Consider the following 18,169-nt stretch of genomic DNA (forward strand, 5'->3'; position numbering starts at 1 on the left):
TCCCTGCCAAAGCAATATGAAAAATATTTTTACAGGTCCCCAAGGTCTTCACAGGAAGGGATAATAGGGATAGGGAGAGCAAAGAGTCCCCTGAAAAATGATCCTGGGAGGGTCTTCTTAAGTGCCCCATTCACTTTTCAACTTTTACAACTTGGGTTGTGGGTCTGACAGAAGCCACCTGGGGATGGCAGCCCAAAGTCAATTCATTAAAGGTTAAGATGATAGATGACATGAAGCAGGTGGGACTGATGACTTCTCAGCAGGGCTCGGAGCAACAATGGGGTCTCATAGATGCTAAGATCCAGGAGTCAAGGGATTTAGAGATGAAGGAAACCTCAGAGAGGTCATCTAGTCTAGCCCCCCTCCAGAGAGGTCATGGATTACATTTCTATTTTAAATGATGGATAGGAACATAGATTCGCAAATTTAGAACTGAAAAGGTCTTTGGAAGACATCAAATCCAACCCTCTCATTTTACACATCAGGAAACTAAGGCCCAGAGAGATTCATAGTACAAGATCATGAATGCTGGAGCAAAATGGACCTTTGTGGTCACTGACTCCAACCTCTGAGATGAGGAAAATCAATGAGGTTAAGAAATTTCACCAGGATCATACAAGGAGGGACTAGAATTCAGTGCTCTATCCTGATGTTACACGATTCTGGAAAGCAGATTCCAATAGGGTTTCTCACACTTGTTGGATGCCCAAGGAAAAGTTGCAAAAATACCCTTCCCTGGAGTTAGTCAACAAGCATTTAGCGAGCGCTGACTATGACCTGCATTTATTAAACACTGACTATGACCTGCATTTATTAAACACTGACTATGACCTGCATTTATTCAATACTGACTATGACCTAAATTTAGTGAGCACTAACTTTGACCTGCATTTAGTAAACACTTGCTAGAAGCTGCAAAGGCAGATGAGCATGCCTGTATCACCAACCTCAAAAGGTGGTTATAAGGCTCTAAGGAGGAAAAGCCTGGAAAGTATCTGACAAACCTAAAAGTTTCCTATCAATGTAACTCTATACATTTTGCTCAGGGTCCCTTTGGCTCAACATTGGATGACTGCTAAAAATCCAAAACAAAGGCAAGCAAGTTCCACACTCGCGCCATATTAGGAAGTTCCCATGACATTACCCAATATGAAAATGCACTTTGTTGATGGGGGTTGCCAGTTTTATCTGCATTATAAACATAGGTCTCCTGAGGACCCACCTAATACTGCTTAAAGAGAAGAAATTCTAGATTTTAAAAATGAAAGGGATCTATGAAGAAGGCATGAATGATGCTTATGAGTCTTTTATGAATTTCTAAATCAAGTTGTTGCAGATCTTAATTGATTAGAAAAGGACTGCCGGACAGTTTTACTTGTGTCTTAGTCATCGTTATACAGAAAGGATTTCTTTCCCATAGAATTCTAAGGCTAAATTGCTAATTTCCCTTTTTCTGGGGGGGGGGGAAATAATTTTTAAAGCATATCCACTGTTCTATCCACTCTACAAAAATGAGTTGAGCTCTTTCTTGGGGGTGAGGGAGAGAAGACTATAATATAGTATATTTCCTTTAAAAGACTAAAAATACAAAATAAAAAAGTCCAGGTCCAATAGTCTGCCAGCAATTCCCTCTGATTCTTTGGTGCTGGAGAGATCTGAAGGAACACATTTCCATGGTTTTAAATGCTTGGAAAGGAGCCACTAACTGGCTGTCCTGGCCAATCCAATAGGGCTTATTTCCTGACCAGGTGTAAGGCTTGAAGATGGGAGCTCACTGGTGGGGGCCAAACACGTGACTTCCCCAGGACTAATTATCATGCAAGTTAGCACTTCTGGTTGCCATGGCATCCTGGGGAGGCATGGCTCCCACTAACTGCTCACCAAACATCATGGCACAGAAACCTCCCCCCCAAAATGATGGGCAGTGGTGCCCAGCCTGGGGATGGAATGCTCAGATCATTCGGAATGTTTTTTGGGCAAGGCTATGAATTTTTAAAATTTGCTTTAAGGAATGTATTTTGTTCTCTGTGAAAAGAAGATTTCCCCTCCAGATCCCCTTTCCCCACTTTTTTTTTTTTTGCCACAGCTGCCAGGCTGGCTGTTGGTGCCAGAGGCAACTGATTAGTTTTAAAAAAATGCACTCCTTGGCTTGTTGACATCCATTTGTATTTCACTATGTGATGGCAATAATAATTACACCTGGCACTGGAACGGAGAACATTTATAAACTTTTAAAAATGTTTTTGGGTTTGTTGCATTCAGTTCATTGCCCAGTGAGGTGGGAAGGGCAGTTGTTAGTCTTGCCATCTAACAGATATGAGGAAAAAGACTTGAGAAGAGAAATGACTTAGCCAAGATCACAAAGCGTTATGATATATTTTGTGATCTGTACCTGGCCTTCCTCTCATCATCAGAATCATTTACATAACCATTTCTCCTTTACAAGCCCAGCGGATAAAATAAATCCAACCTAAGATACTTAAATTGATGTGTTACCCTGAGCACATCTCCTAACCCTCTGCCTGTCTCAGTTTCCTCCTCTATAAAACGGAATCTCAGGGTGATCATGAGATAACATTTGTAAAATTCTTTGCAAAACTTAAAATGCTATAGAAACTCAAGAAAATAATAAGAATAATTAATAAAATATGATAGTAAGAATAAATAATTAGAACCCCATAAAGAAGGGAGTTAAAATGTGATTCATCCACTTTAGGGAAGAGGAAACTGAACATTGCAATAATGAAATCCTTTGCCTAACTGGCAGATGCTGGCCACTGAAAGACGCTTTGTGTGAATTAATAGGGAGCTCTATTAGGCATTAGCAAAACAAAGTAAAAACCAACAGTGCCCCCATTTTATAGATGTGGAAACTGAGAATGCTATGGAGGACATTATTGTTTTATTATAGGCTCAACTGGATGGGGGGGGTCCATTGATTCTGTGTATATGTGAATACATACATAAATACATATATTCTGATAACTATTTCAATGTAATTGATGTTCTTTTTAGTCCCAAGTAGTTTATTTTATGCATTTAAAAATATTTCTGAGGTGTCCTGAGGTTTCTCTAGAATACCAAAGGGTCTATAACTCACACAAAAAAGTTAAGAACTCATTTTTTTTTTTGCTAGAAAAAAGCTAATATTGTAATGATGATGTGGGGAATGTTGTGTTCAGTTCCACCTTCTAAGGGGATCATTGACAAAATAGACAATACTGAGAAGTTGGCCACCATCATGTCAAAAGGGTCAGAAAATCATGGAATGAGGGAAAGGGATACTTGGGGGATTTAGGGTTGACCAAGGGGTGATCGTTACTTTCAAATGTTTGAGGCAATTTCTTTGCACTAGGACTACCCCAGAGAAAAGAATTAGGACCAACCAGCAGGTGGAAGTCTTAGGGAAGATTTTATTATATTAGAAAGATCTTTCTAGAGTTAAACAATGGGAGAGACCATGTGAAGTTGTAAAAATAATGTTTTTTTTAAATAGTACTTTTGAGTTTGCAAAGCATTTGCCTTGAAAAAAATCCTATAAAATAGAGAGATTAGACTCATCTTACTTAATAACAGTCTCCTATGTAGGTGCTAGGGAACAGGCAACATAGAATTGGAGCCTGGAACCACCGAGTCAGAGCTGGCAAAGAATCCTGATGTTATGGGATCCAGCCTCCTCACTTGACAGATGAGGAAACCCAGGGGAGATGTGAATTGACCACTGACTTATAGCAGGTCTCCAAGATGGAATTTGAATTCAGGTTTCTTGATTTCAAAGCAAGTGCTCTATGGAGAGGAGCTGGCCTTGGAGGGAAGAAGACCTGGGTCCAAGTTTCCCCTCTGAGACCCCCTGGCTGTGGAAATACTGGATGAGTCACATCATATCTCAATGTGACCCAGGCAATTCTCTGACACTAAAATCTGTTGAGCAGGTGTCAATCTGCTCTGATGGATGGAGTTTCCTAATTGAGAATTTTCTCTAAAATGGGTCAACTCCAAAAAATAAAATGGATTAGGCATTGCATTGTAAAAATAAAAATACTTCCTGCCTTCAGCAATCTTACATTCTTCTGGGGGAAGGTGTGGAATTGGGATGTAGGTGAGTCAGACAACTTGACCAGACTCCCCCAACTAGTCAAAGTCTCAGCTAGATTGGGATCTCTCCATTTCCTGGAGAATTGGAGAGTCCCCATAAAGTTCTCTCAAGAAGGAAGGCAAGGGCTTACATGGAAAGCTTATTGAGTGCTTAGGGGGCTTTTACCTATAATGATTCAGATGGAAGCTGGACGATATCTGCCAGAGACATCAAAGAAGGGATTCTGGCTGTGAGGAGGAAGTTGGACCGAATCATTCCCAAGTCTCATTGAACCCGGTCTTGATGAAAAAGATGTAACCATGGCTTCCCAATGGAAGGGATCTGAATTTCTAGACCTCTTCCTAAGTGACAGTCGGGGAGGGGGCGGCATCAAACACCATCACAAAGGAGATGAGTGGGTTTGGAGTTTTTAATTAGAGTTACACAGGCTTGGGGCAGTAAATTATGACTCTCACCGTATGTCGTTGTCTTATTAATGAAGTAGAAAATGTGGAGATGACAAATAGGATGTTACTGTAGTCTAAGCCTGCCTAACATGGGTGGAAAATGGGAGAATTCTTTCAAGGCCCTCATCTGAATTTTCTTTTTGGTTATAAATTGGCTACTCCTCTGGAATCATTAGACTCCAAAACCCAGAATCAAATCCTGGGGTAGTTCCTGATCCCTGCCTCCCCCTTCCCCATTGCATTAATTGGCACCCAAAAGGTTGAGGCATCACTAGAGAACTCAATCCCTTCCCTAATCCTGACCCTAAGACCTTAGCACACAGCCAGAGCAAGGGAATCACAATCAATATTTGGAGTTGTTTACATCTTCTGGGGTAGCAAAAGTGGGGGACAATGGAAAAAGAATCGGATTTGGAGGCAGGAGAACTGGGTACAAGTCCCAGTTCTATCAACAGAGATTTTGGTCAGGTCAAATAAAAATAGCTGGTATTTATAATATACTTTAATGCATTGTATTTATACACTCAAAAGCACCTTATATTTTTATCCCCATTTTATAGATAAGGAAACTGAGGCAGATAGAAGTTAAGTAATTTGCCTAGGTTTACCAACTAGTAAGAATCTAGCAGGATTTAAATTCAGGTCTTCTTGACCTGAAAGTCCAGCACTAGCTATACCATTCACCCTCTCTGGATGAGTCACATCATGTCTCTGGGCCTTGTTTTCTTCGTTTGTAAAATGAGAGTGTTAGGCTATTTGAGGTTCATTCCACTAAGTTTTCTGACTTTTTTCTCCTACGAGTTTCACTCCTGAGTTTATCACCACAGAAGAGATTCCACTCATGCTGATGGCCATATGGTCTTGCCTTCCACCATACTAATGAAGCTGCCAATATAAGTTGTCTCCTCCTCTTCCTAAGATGTAAGTTCCATGGGAGCAGGAACTGTCTCATTTTGTTTTTGTATCCTCAGTGCTTAGCATGATGCTTGCCATATATGAAGTATCGTGCCACACGTCTTCCTGTAGAGAATCTCTCCTCCCTCCCATGATGAGGAAGGTATTCTTCTCTGAGGTTCTAAGTTTCAGACAAATCACACCAAACCAAGTCTCTTGGGAAGGAGTAGTCTTCAGAGCTCTGATCTTGGATCTTATTAAACACGTCAAATTCATAGTCAAAGCTACTCACTTTGATGGGCTCAGTGATCACTGATCTTTTGTCTGCAAGACCAAGCGTCTTGGGAATCAGTTTGAGGTAATTAGAAGAGAGAGATGAACAAACCAAGCCCCAGAGAAATAAAAAGACTTGCCCAAGGTCACAGAATTGGCAAGTATAAGAGTTGAGAGTTGAATATAGGTCCAGTGACTTCAGGGTTATTTCTACATATATCAATTTTTATACAAAGTTCTGTTTCATCAGTATATGGATGGGACTCTGAGCTCTAAAAACCCTTAGAAAGACCTCAAAGGTCAGAAAGTCTAATCCTTATGTGAATAGGATTCTACCTCAATAGCCCTGACAAGTGATCTTCCAACTGCTGCCTGAGGATCTCACTATCATCTCACTTTTAGAGCTCCCACTGGCAAGAAAATTCTCTTTTCAGAGCATTTTGATCTTACAGGAACCAGCCTTGGAGATTCTCCCAGGCTGAAAAGCTATTAAGTAGAGTCCCAATGACAGATGGGGGTCTGCTATCCCAGTAGTGTCCTAGGGAGGTGGAGTCTAATCCCTTCATTTCACAGATGAGCAAAGTGAGCCATAGACAGGTAAGCAGACTTGCCCAAGATGGCCTGGGTGGTAAGTAGATGAAACTTTCAGCCATTAAAATACAAACCCTCCTCACAAAATAATGGACTCCCAGGTCTAAATGAATAAATTCTTTCCATTCATTCCCTATATTTGTCTTCTTCCTTTCATTCTCACCAAATGGGTCAGAGACATTTTGACTCAATCCCAGAAAAGTTGAGGAATATCCCTTCTTCACCTGCACTAGTCATCCTTTGGTATATCTCTGACATATCTAGTTAGATTTACATCTCATCTCCACTTCCTGACTCTCTTCCAAAAAGCATCATTTACCTCGCTCTCCCATCTTTTCTAAAGATGGAGAAAAGCAGACAGCTCCTCTCTCTTCCTTTTCCCTCTCCTCCTACCTCACATCTAGATAAGAAATTGGCTCTATTTCTCTCTCCAATCCTTCTTTAGTAACATAGTTCCTTTTATCCCCTCATTTTTAAATGGCCCACATCGAGGATGCCCCAGTGTGTTCGTGTGTTGGTTTAATATTTTTATTTATTAAGTCTAAGCGACTCCAGATCTAGGCATCCACACCTGGGTGTCTAGGAATGTGAGTTTTCAGAAAGCAGGAACTCTAAGGCAATATCTATCTACCCTTCTGCTCTGATGCAAGATGAGGGACTGGATATATCTTGGATGAATTCTGTTGATGCTGAAGCTCAGTTATCTTCCCCTCAACGTTCAACACTAACAACAGATTCATTCACCCATCCTTTTGAACCACAACTTCAGGTTTGATTACATGGTGATATAAAATTGCCTAATGAGCCCAACTATATAGGTCATGGACTTTGACTACCTGAAAGGTGACTGGGGCTAGGAGGAGTCAATCCATAGCCTATCCTTGGGTGCATGACCACCCCTATCTGCTATGGCATACCTGCAAGGAAGAGTCTTAAAAATGGTGTCTTGGGTTTGACAGAGATGATGGACTAATGGGCTGGGGGGGGAGGGGGCAGGCTGGCTTAAGCCATACTTACTCGGTGAGGTGGGCGAGGTGGCACCTCCTTCTGTCGATGTGGTTGGAGGCTTTGTGTCTGGCACTGGCAGAGGCACAGGCCTGGCCATGGGTGGTGGAGGTGGCGGTGGCAACATTGGGGTGGGGAGGAATGGGTTGTGCACCTTGCCTTGGCTGCTCCCGTTGGGCTGTAAGGGTGAAAGAGGCAGACATCAGCCATCCGCAGCTTCTGATCACAAGAGAATCATTATTTGCATTCAATATAAATTATTAAGTGCTCTATACTTAAGGAGCAGCTGAAATCTTCCATAAGACCACATAGATATGAAAGATTATTCTAGCCTGGACTTCAAGGCACTTGACAAAATTATACTCTTAGCAGCTCAGATAAAATGTATTCTAGAACCTTCTCTTTGAATCAGTTTACATAGAAATGACATCGGGGGGGTCAGATTGAATTTTTCATGTGGGCACTTTGGCTGAAGATGTAGCTACTCTGAAGAAGTGATTGTCATCACTTCTTATTATGAAAGACTTCTGATGAGCTAAGCTCTGCAAAGTGCCTGCTTAGCTATTGTATACTCTCAAATCTACCTACGGGGATACTCCTTAGACCCTGGAACGGTAGAAGAAAAGCGTGTTTGATTTAGAAACCCAGTATTACGTTACATTTAACAAATATGAAAACCAGTTAAAAAATCTTTCCCACCCAGGATCTCTAACATCAGAAGCAGAAACTTTCAGATTCAGTTGATATCCAATTTCTGTTCAAGATGGAAGTTCAACCCGGATTCTGGATGCAAATTTAGTGAAGTAGAACACACCACTTCTTTGGTGGATGATGCCAGGAGGGCCAAACAAAGCATACAGCTCTTTTAGAGAAGAAATTATTCTTTGAAAGATACCTTCCACAGCATCAAAAAGAGGCATTTGTTCAAAAACTTTGTGAAATGATCACCTTTAAGAGGCTAGTTGAGATTGACAGTTTCCACAATTGTGTAAAACCAGCCATTTGAGTGGTTTGTGAAATGATGTCGAAGCTGCTATAAAAAAGAAAGGAAGAGAGAATGAAAGAAGGAAAGGAAAAAGAAAGGAAAGGACAAAGGAAAGAAAGAAGAAAAAGAACAGAAGGAAAGAGATAGAAAGGAAAAAGAAAAAAGAAAGAAAAGAAAGATGAAATAAGGAAGGAAGAAGGGGAAGAACAGAAGGAAACAGAAAGAGGAAGAAAAAAGAAAGGAAGAGAAAGTAAAGAAAGAAAATAAAAGGGAAATAAGGAAGACATAAGGAAGAAAGAAGAAAAAGAAGAAACAAGCAGAAAGAAAAAAGGAAAAGGAGAGAAGAAAGAAAGAAAGAAGAAAAGGAAGAAAGGAAGAAAAAGTAATGGAAGAAAGTAAAAGGGAAATAAGGGAGGAGGAAAGAAAAAAGGAAAAAGAAAGAAAGAGAAAGTAAAGAAAGAAAAATAAAAGGAAAATACGGAAAGAAGAAGGATAAAAGATCAGAAGAAAGAGATAGAAGAAAAAGGAAGGGAGAAAGAAAGAGAAAGAAGGAAAGAAAAAATAAAATCAGAAAGAAAAAGAAAGGAAAAATAAAGATGGAAAGAAGGAAAAAAGCTATCTAGAAAAAAGGGTTAAAATAAAGGGAAAAGAAAGAAAAAAGTCAGAAGGAAAGCTAACTAGAAAAAAGGAGAAAAGGAAAGAAAGAGACAGAAAGGAAGGAAGAAGAAAGGAAGAGAAAGAAAGAAAAAGAAAAAGAAAGAAAGAAGAAAAGAAGACAGAGAAAGAGGGAAGGAAGGAAGGAAGGAAGGAAGGAAGGAAGGAAGACAAAAAAAAAAGAACATTTACTAGTGTGCTACTGAGGACCAGATGAGTTTTGACATCACTGCCCAACAGGGCCAGGGGCTTGCCTTGTATCCAATGGCCAGTATTCTACTGAGGCAAGCTCCCTGTCTTGAAGCTCTTTTATCAAATCCAAATGGGTCTGGAGACAATCCTATGATCCCTGGGCACCTCTCCCCCTCGGTCCCTCCCGGTTCACTTGGATATTTAGTTGTTGTTTCTGGAAGACCCTGGTGTCTGACAAATGGCAACCTGGGACAGCAGATGCTTTTTCAGAGAAGGCTGCAAGTCCATAAGTGAATGCTTTAGGAGAAGCAAGGCCCATGAATACACAAGCAAAAGAAAAAAAAAGACATTCTATTGATTTGTTGTCTAGACAGAAATGTATCTGCTAACATATCGCTAGACATTAGTCAAAGCCGTCAGTCCCGGCTCAGATGTGCAGAATCAGGCATTTTGGTAGGGGGTGGAGGGGGCAGGAGGGGGAAGAAAAAGTCCTGGGTGAGGACAGAGTGACTTATTACAGAAATATCCTGAACCGGGCAGTGAAAATGAGGGTTAATCTGTGGGTATGTGAGCCATCTGAACATTAGGATAAGGAGGAAGCAAAAACCAACTCCTGCTTCCATCGTCCTGGTTTTTATCTGGTGATGCAGCAATCTTCCCCTCTTCCCCCCAGGAGTCCCCCCAAGAACCTCAAACTCAAAACATGGAGACCTATATTTAAAATTCCACTTATCATCACCTTATCATTTCTGGATCCGAGCAGAATGTTGTTTCAATCATACGATTATTCAGTTTATTGGGGGGGGGCAGAGAATGAAAACGCTCATTTGAAGCTATCAAATCCCATTTAACTTTACACTAAGATAAGTGGGAAAGATAACTACTTACAGCAATAACAAACTGTAATAAACTTTGCTTTTGGCATTTGGAGTTCATACAGTGGTCAACTTGATCTAAAGCTCTATAAAGCTGTATTTTTCCCCCCAAATCATCTTGGTTGATTCAAAACATCTGTCCCCCCGGCTCCCCCCTTCCAAACACTCCCCCCTATAATTTTGAAGAAGTGATTTGCATTTTTTTTCTATTTTGTTAACCCTTACAGGAACCAAGGTTAGAACGCGTGAGGTTGGCTCATCTGTCCCCAGACCTTGGAAGGTTAGAGAGTTCATTCTGGCTGTGATTTATCTTCCCAAGACCGACAGTCGCAGACTTAACACAAATATTGCTGTGGCCGGTTAAGTTTCCCCACAATCCCAAGGAAACCTATGCTCCCCAGAGCAGAATGGCACCCGAGAAGAATCCCCAACCCCTTCTGTCACTAGGTGTACATGAAATAAACCTTTCCCAAGAAATTTACCAAAAAAAGGGTCCTTACATTGAGGAACCCCACCTGTCCGGCCTGCTGACCAGCATCGGGACAGACAAGTTGGACAAACTCTTTCAGCGTCTCCTGAGGATGGTAGCGGATTGCCGGATGGGAGAAGTAGGGTCCGGGCTGCTGGATAATGGGAGATGTCGGGAAATGGAGAGTCGATGGGGTCGCATGTGGACTTGCTGCGGGAAAAGTAAGGGGAAAAAAGAGAAGATTACAGTTAGAACCAGGGAGACCTTTTCCTTGTGTCTCCTTCTCCATTTTTTGCAGAGCTCAGAGAATTCCTCAAGTGACTCATCTGAAAATCAGCCAGCTCTGATGGGTTTTTGCTCCTCTGCGCCCTCGAAGACAACATGGAGACTGGCTTAAGCAAGAATTTCAAGTTGCCTTTGTATTTTCGGTGGACATGAGTTATAAAGGCATTAATAATCCTGGGTGAAACGGAAGATTATTCATTACCTTAAGAGCCTTTTTAATGAAGCAAGCAATAAAAAATGTATCTAGTAGATTAGGTTTGATTTAACTGACATTACAGATGACAAATTCTAGTTTTCACATATGGATCCCCTTTCGTTCTGAACGACCCATGGACGATAATTCATTCTTAGAGCTCCTGTCCCCCTTTCAGTGAAATTTCGAGGGACTCATTCAGGATGAACTTTTTGGGAAGGATGTAGGACACGATCACGTATTAAAGCAGAGCCATTAGTAGGGGGCACGAGGGGATGGAACGAGAGAGGCGTATGGAGTGGTGGAGGAGGGGGGATATACTCTCTTTGTACTTAAGGCCGACCGTTGTCTTACGGTTTTAAAGTTAAACTCTGAAATGCTTCACGAATAGGGTGGGAACCCACGTGTCGAGGCAAGGAGTGACCCCTGATGAAATACTGGCCCCCTGCCCATGCAAACTGAGAAGAGACAGACGGCGAGAACTCCCTCATATACAAACCCTGCTGAATTTCATTTGCACAAGGAGATTACATGAGTTTTTATTTTGTTTTTTAAAGAAACCTATCCAAAGTATATAATAACTTTTGTCCTTGGCTTAGGAGGAGGATTGATAAAACTCACTACAGGGCCAAAGCTTTACGTGGAAGGGCTGAAAGGGTTCACATCAATCTCAGGAGGTCATAGGCTCCATGAGGTATGGGACAGGCCTGCCAGTGGTTAACTCTTTATCGTCATTGGTGCTCTGGATGCAAGCGCTTAATACATACTTTGTTTTTTTTTTTTTAATTTTATTTATTTAAGGCAATGGGACTAAGTGACATGCCCAAGGTCACACAGCTAGGCAATTGTGAAGTGTCTGAGGTCACATTTGAACTCAGGACCTCCTCACTCCAGAACCAGTGCTCTATCTACTGCGCCACCTAGCTGCCCCTGATAGATACTTTAGTGAAGAGAATACATGATCAAGCCATCTGAACATGAGGCTTTCAGTCCTCCAGACCAGTAACTCATCTTTACACTTTAAATAACTTTAGGACTAAGAAAACCTTTCCATCAACTCCTTTTAGGCAGGTTATCCAAGCATTGTTGATTTTTTTCCATTAATTTGCTAATGAGAGGGGCGGCTAGGTGGCGCAGTGGATGGAGTACCGGCCCTGGAGTCAGGAGTGCCTGGGTTCGAGTCCAGTCTCAGACACTTAATAATTACCTGGCTGTGTGGCTTTGGGCAAGCCACTTAACCCTATTGCCTTGCAAAAACCTAAAAAAAAAATAAAATGAAATTTGCTAATGAGAAAATTAAAAAGGAAACTGATGCTTGATGATCTCAATCTCTCTCTTTCTACATATATATATACACACACATATACACACACACACACACACATATATATATATGTATATATATATATACATATATATATATATATATGTATATATATATATACTACACATTTCCCCCTATTTTTTCTCCAAAGGGGATGAGGTAAGACAATTAGTTTTTCCTCATTTACCCATTTTCAATGTCTCATCTCCATACTATCCATTCTTTCCCTCCTCACCCCTGCCTCCAGGCTTCCCTCAGATCTGGATTCTACAAGTCTTTAGTTGTCCTTCATATGAGAGATTGTCTTCCCTCTGATAGTATTTCCACTGTATCACAGATATAGAAAAATATAACCATTTCTACATCTTGTTTGCATATAGTTATTTAGATATCCTTTCCCCCATTAGATCACAAGTCCTTGAGGGCAGGGACTGTCTTTAGCCTCTTTTTGTATCATAGAACTTAGCACATATGTGTAGTAGGAGTTTAAAAAGTGTTTTTTTCTTTCTTTCTTTCTTTTTTTTTTTGATTGGTAGTGGCTATTCTGTCCTGGGAGGGGACATTTCCTCTCTAAGTGTGCTCTCTAGAAATGAGATAGCAGTCTGTCCCCCTCCCCAATTCCACCTCATAGGGTCATTATGAGGAGTCACTAGAAAAGAAGCTTCCTGAGGGCAGAGTCTTACTTTTGTATCTCTCCTACCTAATGGGCCTTTGTGCTATTTCTCCCCCATCACAGTCTGATCTCCATGGACCTCCTGTAAACTCCAGTTTCCTAACTCAGTTCAAGCTACTCCTTCTCCATGAGGTCTTGCTGGGTCCCTTCAAGGCTTCCCTTGCTTCCATTTGTATACACTGACCAGAGCATAGGTGTGCAGGTTGTTTCCGGCATTTGAAGGTAAGCTCCTTGAAGTCTACGACTGTGTCTAACTTCACAGTATTTCAGTATACAGTAGGGGCCTACTAAATGCTTATTAATTGCCACCTTTAAGTGGCAGAATCACAGAGCCTGCCACTCAACTCTTGAAATTAGATTTTGACCAGTAAAACTAGGTTGATAGGAGCCCCCCTCACTGGGACCTCAATAAGTCTTCCTAAAGTGTGCTTGGAGATCCTTGGATATACCACCAGAAAGGGCAGAACTCCTCAGTGGAAGTTGGCACGCTGCTACTGAAATACATCAGGACTCGCACGATTCCAAATTTTCAACTGGGGAAAACAGCTCTTAGTGTGGTGTGTACCCAGAGTCGACACAAAAAAAAAATTAGAGAGCATTATGTAAATGCATATTTAGACCCTTTAAAAATGTGCATTATTTACTTGAGAGTCAATAAAGGCTTTTCTCAAGTGTTTCCAGTTTATCGCGACGCATCCATCTGCATCCATGTTGACGTTAATACAATTTGGTGTATTAAAAGGCACTACAGAATTGGCGGCGGCTGGGGCTGTGCAAGGGGCTCTCGGCAGCCCGAGGCCAGGCCCAGCTGGGACTGACAACAACATGTGACTCAGGAGGGATCTCCCAACATAGCAGGGCCTTGAACTTGAGTGAGGTGCCAGATTTTCTCAAAAACAATGTTTTAGGCTTCTTAAAAAAGAAGTCCTATTAATGGGCTGGGCAATTTCATTTGATTTCTTTCTAAAGGTTCTACCTTCCCCAAAGCCCACAGAGGAGCATTGTACCGAATATAGAACGAGCATGCTTTTCTATTCATTCATTCCTTTGATCATTCATTCATCACTCCATGAATGAATGGAAAATGGAAGTGATCAGGGTGCTAGGTGGCCCAGTGGACAGAACACCGGCCCAGGAGTCAGGAGGACCAGAGTTCAAATCCAGCCTCAGACGCTTAATAATGACCTAGTTGTGTGGCCTTGGGCAAGGCACTTAGCCACATTGCATTGCCCCCCCCCCAAAAAAAAAAGAAAATCGAAGTGATGAACCATTAGTATTTCTTTTTTTTTAGGTTTTTTTTTTTGCAAGGCAATGGGGTTAAGTGGCTTGCCCAAGGCCACACGGCTAGGTTTATTAAGTGTCTGAGGTGGGCTTTGAACTCAGGCACTCCCGACTCCAGGGCCGGTGCTCTACCCACTGCACAACCTAGCTGCACCCCCATTAGTATTTCTTGGCTCATGCCAGTAGGTTGTAGATTCCTTGAGGAAAGGACTACTTTGATTTCACTTTGTTTGTGGATACCAGCACCTAATTCAGTGCTTAATTTAACTTATTTATTTTTGGCTCACAACAGTAATTTTGTCTTGATTGGACCCTCACCCTCCATCAATAGAAATCAGCATTGGGTTGGTAACTTAAGAAAGTTTGGGGGATCATGAAGGGTGAAGACTTGTCCCTGATTCTACAGCCAACAGATCCCAAAGGCAGGATTTGAATTCCAGTCTTTCTGGCTCCAAGGCTGGTCCTATGTTCTTACTGCCTTTGCCTAGAACAAATGAGCTGAAGTATTTCTGGCTTGGCTTGGCTCCAGAGTCAGTGATCACACAATCACCCTTTCCTTTTAGGTATGAGCGTTCAGTAGCTTATTTCTCTTATCTCAGGGGGGTTATCAGAGTTGATCCATAAGTAAAGAAGAAATCCCTTTCCCTCTCTCTGACAACTGGTCCTCATCCAGCCTTGGCACATTGAGGGGGTATTATTTCCATTACTGCTTCAAGGCAGGTAGCACAATGGATAGGCAGATGCAAGACAGCTGGGTGGCACAGTGGATAGAATACCAGCCTTGGATTTGGAGGACCTGAGTTCAAATCCAGCCTTAGATACTACACACTTACTAGCTGAGGGAACTTGGGCAAATCACTTATCCCTGACCTCATATCCAGGACCATCTCCAGTCATTCTGATTCATATTTGGCCACTAGACCCAGAAGGTTCCAGAGGAGAAAGTGAGGTTGGTGACTTAGCTTAGCATGTCCCTCACTCAAATCCAGTTCATGTGCCTGTTGTGGCATCACCTCCCTGATGTCATAGTCTTCTTCGAGAATTTGAACACAAGTTCATCTGTCTGAACTAGTAGGGTGGCATAATGGTTAGTACTCTAGCCTTGGCTTCTTGAAGGAACTCAGTTCAAATCCTGCTTCAGAAACTCACTAGCTGGTAACTGGGCAAGTCAACTTCATTACTTTAGGCTTTAACTTCCTCATCCGTAAAATGGGAATAAAGTGGCACCTATTTCACAGAGCTTCTGTTATGATCAAATGAAGCAAAGCACTTTGCAAACACCTCAAACCTACACTCTTTTTTTTTTTTTTAGCAATTATTGCTTTTGTCATCATTTTAATGCTTCTTCCTGTCTTCCTCCTTTTCCTTTTCCTTCTATAAAAGCTAACATTCCTTTAACTCTTCCCATCAAACTCTCTTTTCTGGCTAGCCATTAGAATGGAACTTCCTTGAGGACAGGACTTATCTCATTTTTGTAGCTATACCTCCAGCATTTACTACAGTGTTTGGCTTAATAAATAAATAAATAAATAAATGAATGAATGAATGAATGAATAAATAAATAAATAAATGTCTTTTCACCCATTCATATAGTGATTGCAAGTCAGACAAGAGGAGGGAGAGTCCCACTGAGGATTTATATCCTTGAAATGAAATCTTAAAAAGGAGGGAGGGAGGGAGAGAGAGAGAGGGAGAGAGAGAGAGAGAGAGAGAGAGAGAGAGAGGAGAGAAGAGAGAAGAGAGAAGAGAGAAGAGGAGAGAGAGAAGAGGAGAGAGAGAAGAGAGAAGAGAGAGATCGTGTCTATCCCTTTTAGTGTTACCAGTCCCATTTCCCAAGCTCCCTCCCAATGCAATCTCATAACCTTCCTCCATTCTTCCTCTTATACAAATGCAAAAGTGTGAGATATATTCCTCTGGGTCATCCTGACATGGCTCTAATTGCTTCTTCTCTCTTCCCTAAGTTACTGTAGATTCTCACTTTATCTTCTATTTTTGGACTTTGCTCCCAGACCTTCACCAGGAACATCTGAAGAAATACTGTCAGCAGAGCAATAAGGGACAGTGCTGAATTCTTCTTCAGGTGAGGGATGCTCTTGAGATGGGGATGGGGATCTTGGTGAACTATGGACTTGGAATCAGGAAGATGTGGTTTCAAATCCCATCTCAGACACTTCTGAGCTAGGTGACCCTGAGTAGGGGACCTAAACTCTCTGAGTTCCAACATTTGCAAAATGTGGGGATTGGACTGAGGGTGCACTGGTAAATATTTAATAACCAGCTCTGCAGAAAAAACATGTGCACATGACACACTTTTATGTTTAATCTGTATCAGTGACCTTTTCTCCATCTTAGCATTTGCCAGTTTCCAAACCGTAAAGGTTCTCACTGAAAATTCAACAATAGACTCTTGCAAGCTGGTTCGAACTGGTGCCAGCATAACTCTGGATGGACTCATTGACTTTCCTATGATCCTTCCCTTTGTAAATATGAAAGAAGGTCTCCAACTTTTCATTTTGTGAAACTTCATGGAGTTTCCAAACTGTTCTTTGAACCCTCACAAATCCACTCCATAAACATTGATTCAGAACATACCATAAGCACAATACTGGGCTCCCAATGGTGGGGGCTCCTCAACTTCAGTAACCTCTGGTATAAAATGCCAATGTCTCACTTTTATTTATTTAAAGCTCTTTACAATCTGGTCTTGGTCTACTTTCCCTTGACTTTACTTCAATGACTCCCCTTCACAAATACATTCCTGTCAACCTGGTCTGTTTGCTTGCTATTCCCTAAATTTGACCTTTTATCTCCAGCCTCTACACCTTTGCATAAGCTGTTTTCCATGCCTAGAATGCCACTTTCTCCTTTGAGAATCTTGAGCTTCTTTTCAGATAAGTCTTTAGCAACGAGACCACAATGCTTCTAATTGTTCATTATAAATTCAAAAAACCAAACTAAGCAAGTAGTAAACATTAAGTTCCTACTTTGTATCGGGTGCTATGTTGGTGCTGGGAAAATGAAGACAAAATGAAATTATTCCTGGCCACAAGGTAAACACAAGGAGATTTCAGGGAGAAGATGCAAGAAGATGAAGGAATCATGGAAGGTTGAGCTTTGAAAGAAGCTGGGGATCTGAAGGGGTGAAGGTGATAATAGGTGACCTAAGAAGAGACACAGAAATGGAAGATAAAGAAAAGATTTTATTTAAAGTAAAGGGAAAACTGTCAGGAAGAAAACAAAGATGGGGGTGGTGTAGTGGCGCAGTGGATAGAGCACTAGCCCTGGAGTCAGGAGGACCTGAGTTCAAATCTGACCTCAGACACTTAATAATGACCTAGCTGTGTGGCCTTGGGCAAGCCACTTAACCCCATTTGCCTTGCAAAAACTAAAAAAAGAAAAAAAAGGAAACAAGGATAGGATAATAAACTAGGTAGAGACTCAACGGGTCATCTCTGTGATTCCCTTATTTTACAAACAAGGAAACTGAGGTCTATATAACTTTCCTGAGATCACAGAGGTTTACAGAATGAGGTAGTCCATTCTGCCCTTCAGGAGCTAACCCATGATCAGCTAGGCTTGCAGGTGAAATTTCAACCCAATTTGAATTCTCTCACTGTAGCGCTATTATGCTTTCTACTCTATCATGTCGTCTGGGGGGCATGTGTTTTTCTTCTAGGGAAGATGATTACTGGGGTTGGTATAAGGAATTATTTTATAAAATCACAAACATCTGAACACTGCATTGCCATTTGATTTCCTCGACAAGGTTCCGGAGGGGCTGGAACTTAGGGAAGGCAGTCGAATTTCCTTCAGCATGATATGTGGTGGGTGGACCACCACTCTCCAAGCTCGCTCGAACCCAGCATCCCCCTGAAGGTACCTATTTTCAAAATTGACCATATTATCGTACTAATTGGCTGAGCCTCCATGCTG

General features: G+C 41.5%; 1 protein-coding gene across 5 annotated transcripts in view; it reads right to left on the reverse strand.

Moving 5' to 3' along the window:
* The window catches only part of NFIA (nuclear factor I A), a 690,308-nt gene that overhangs the window by 67,044 nt on the left and 605,095 nt on the right, over positions 1–18,169 (reverse strand). For 4 of the 5 annotated variants that reach the window (XM_074221294.1, XM_074221295.1, XM_074221293.1 and 1 more), the window contains 2 exons: positions 10,512–10,690; positions 7,318–7,483 (listed from right to left, as the gene is read on the reverse strand). In XM_074221294.1, coding sequence (XP_074077395.1) covers positions 7,318–7,483; positions 10,512–10,690 — 345 coding nt within the window. The remainder of the gene's footprint in view (positions 1–7,317; positions 7,484–10,511; positions 10,691–18,169) is intronic. The other variant, XM_074221297.1, reaches the window with a different exon arrangement.

Source organism: Macrotis lagotis, chromosome 2, assembly GCF_037893015.1.
Source record: "Macrotis lagotis isolate mMagLag1 chromosome 2, bilby.v1.9.chrom.fasta, whole genome shotgun sequence".
NCBI classification, from domain to species: domain Eukaryota; kingdom Metazoa; phylum Chordata; class Mammalia; order Peramelemorphia; family Peramelidae; genus Macrotis; species Macrotis lagotis.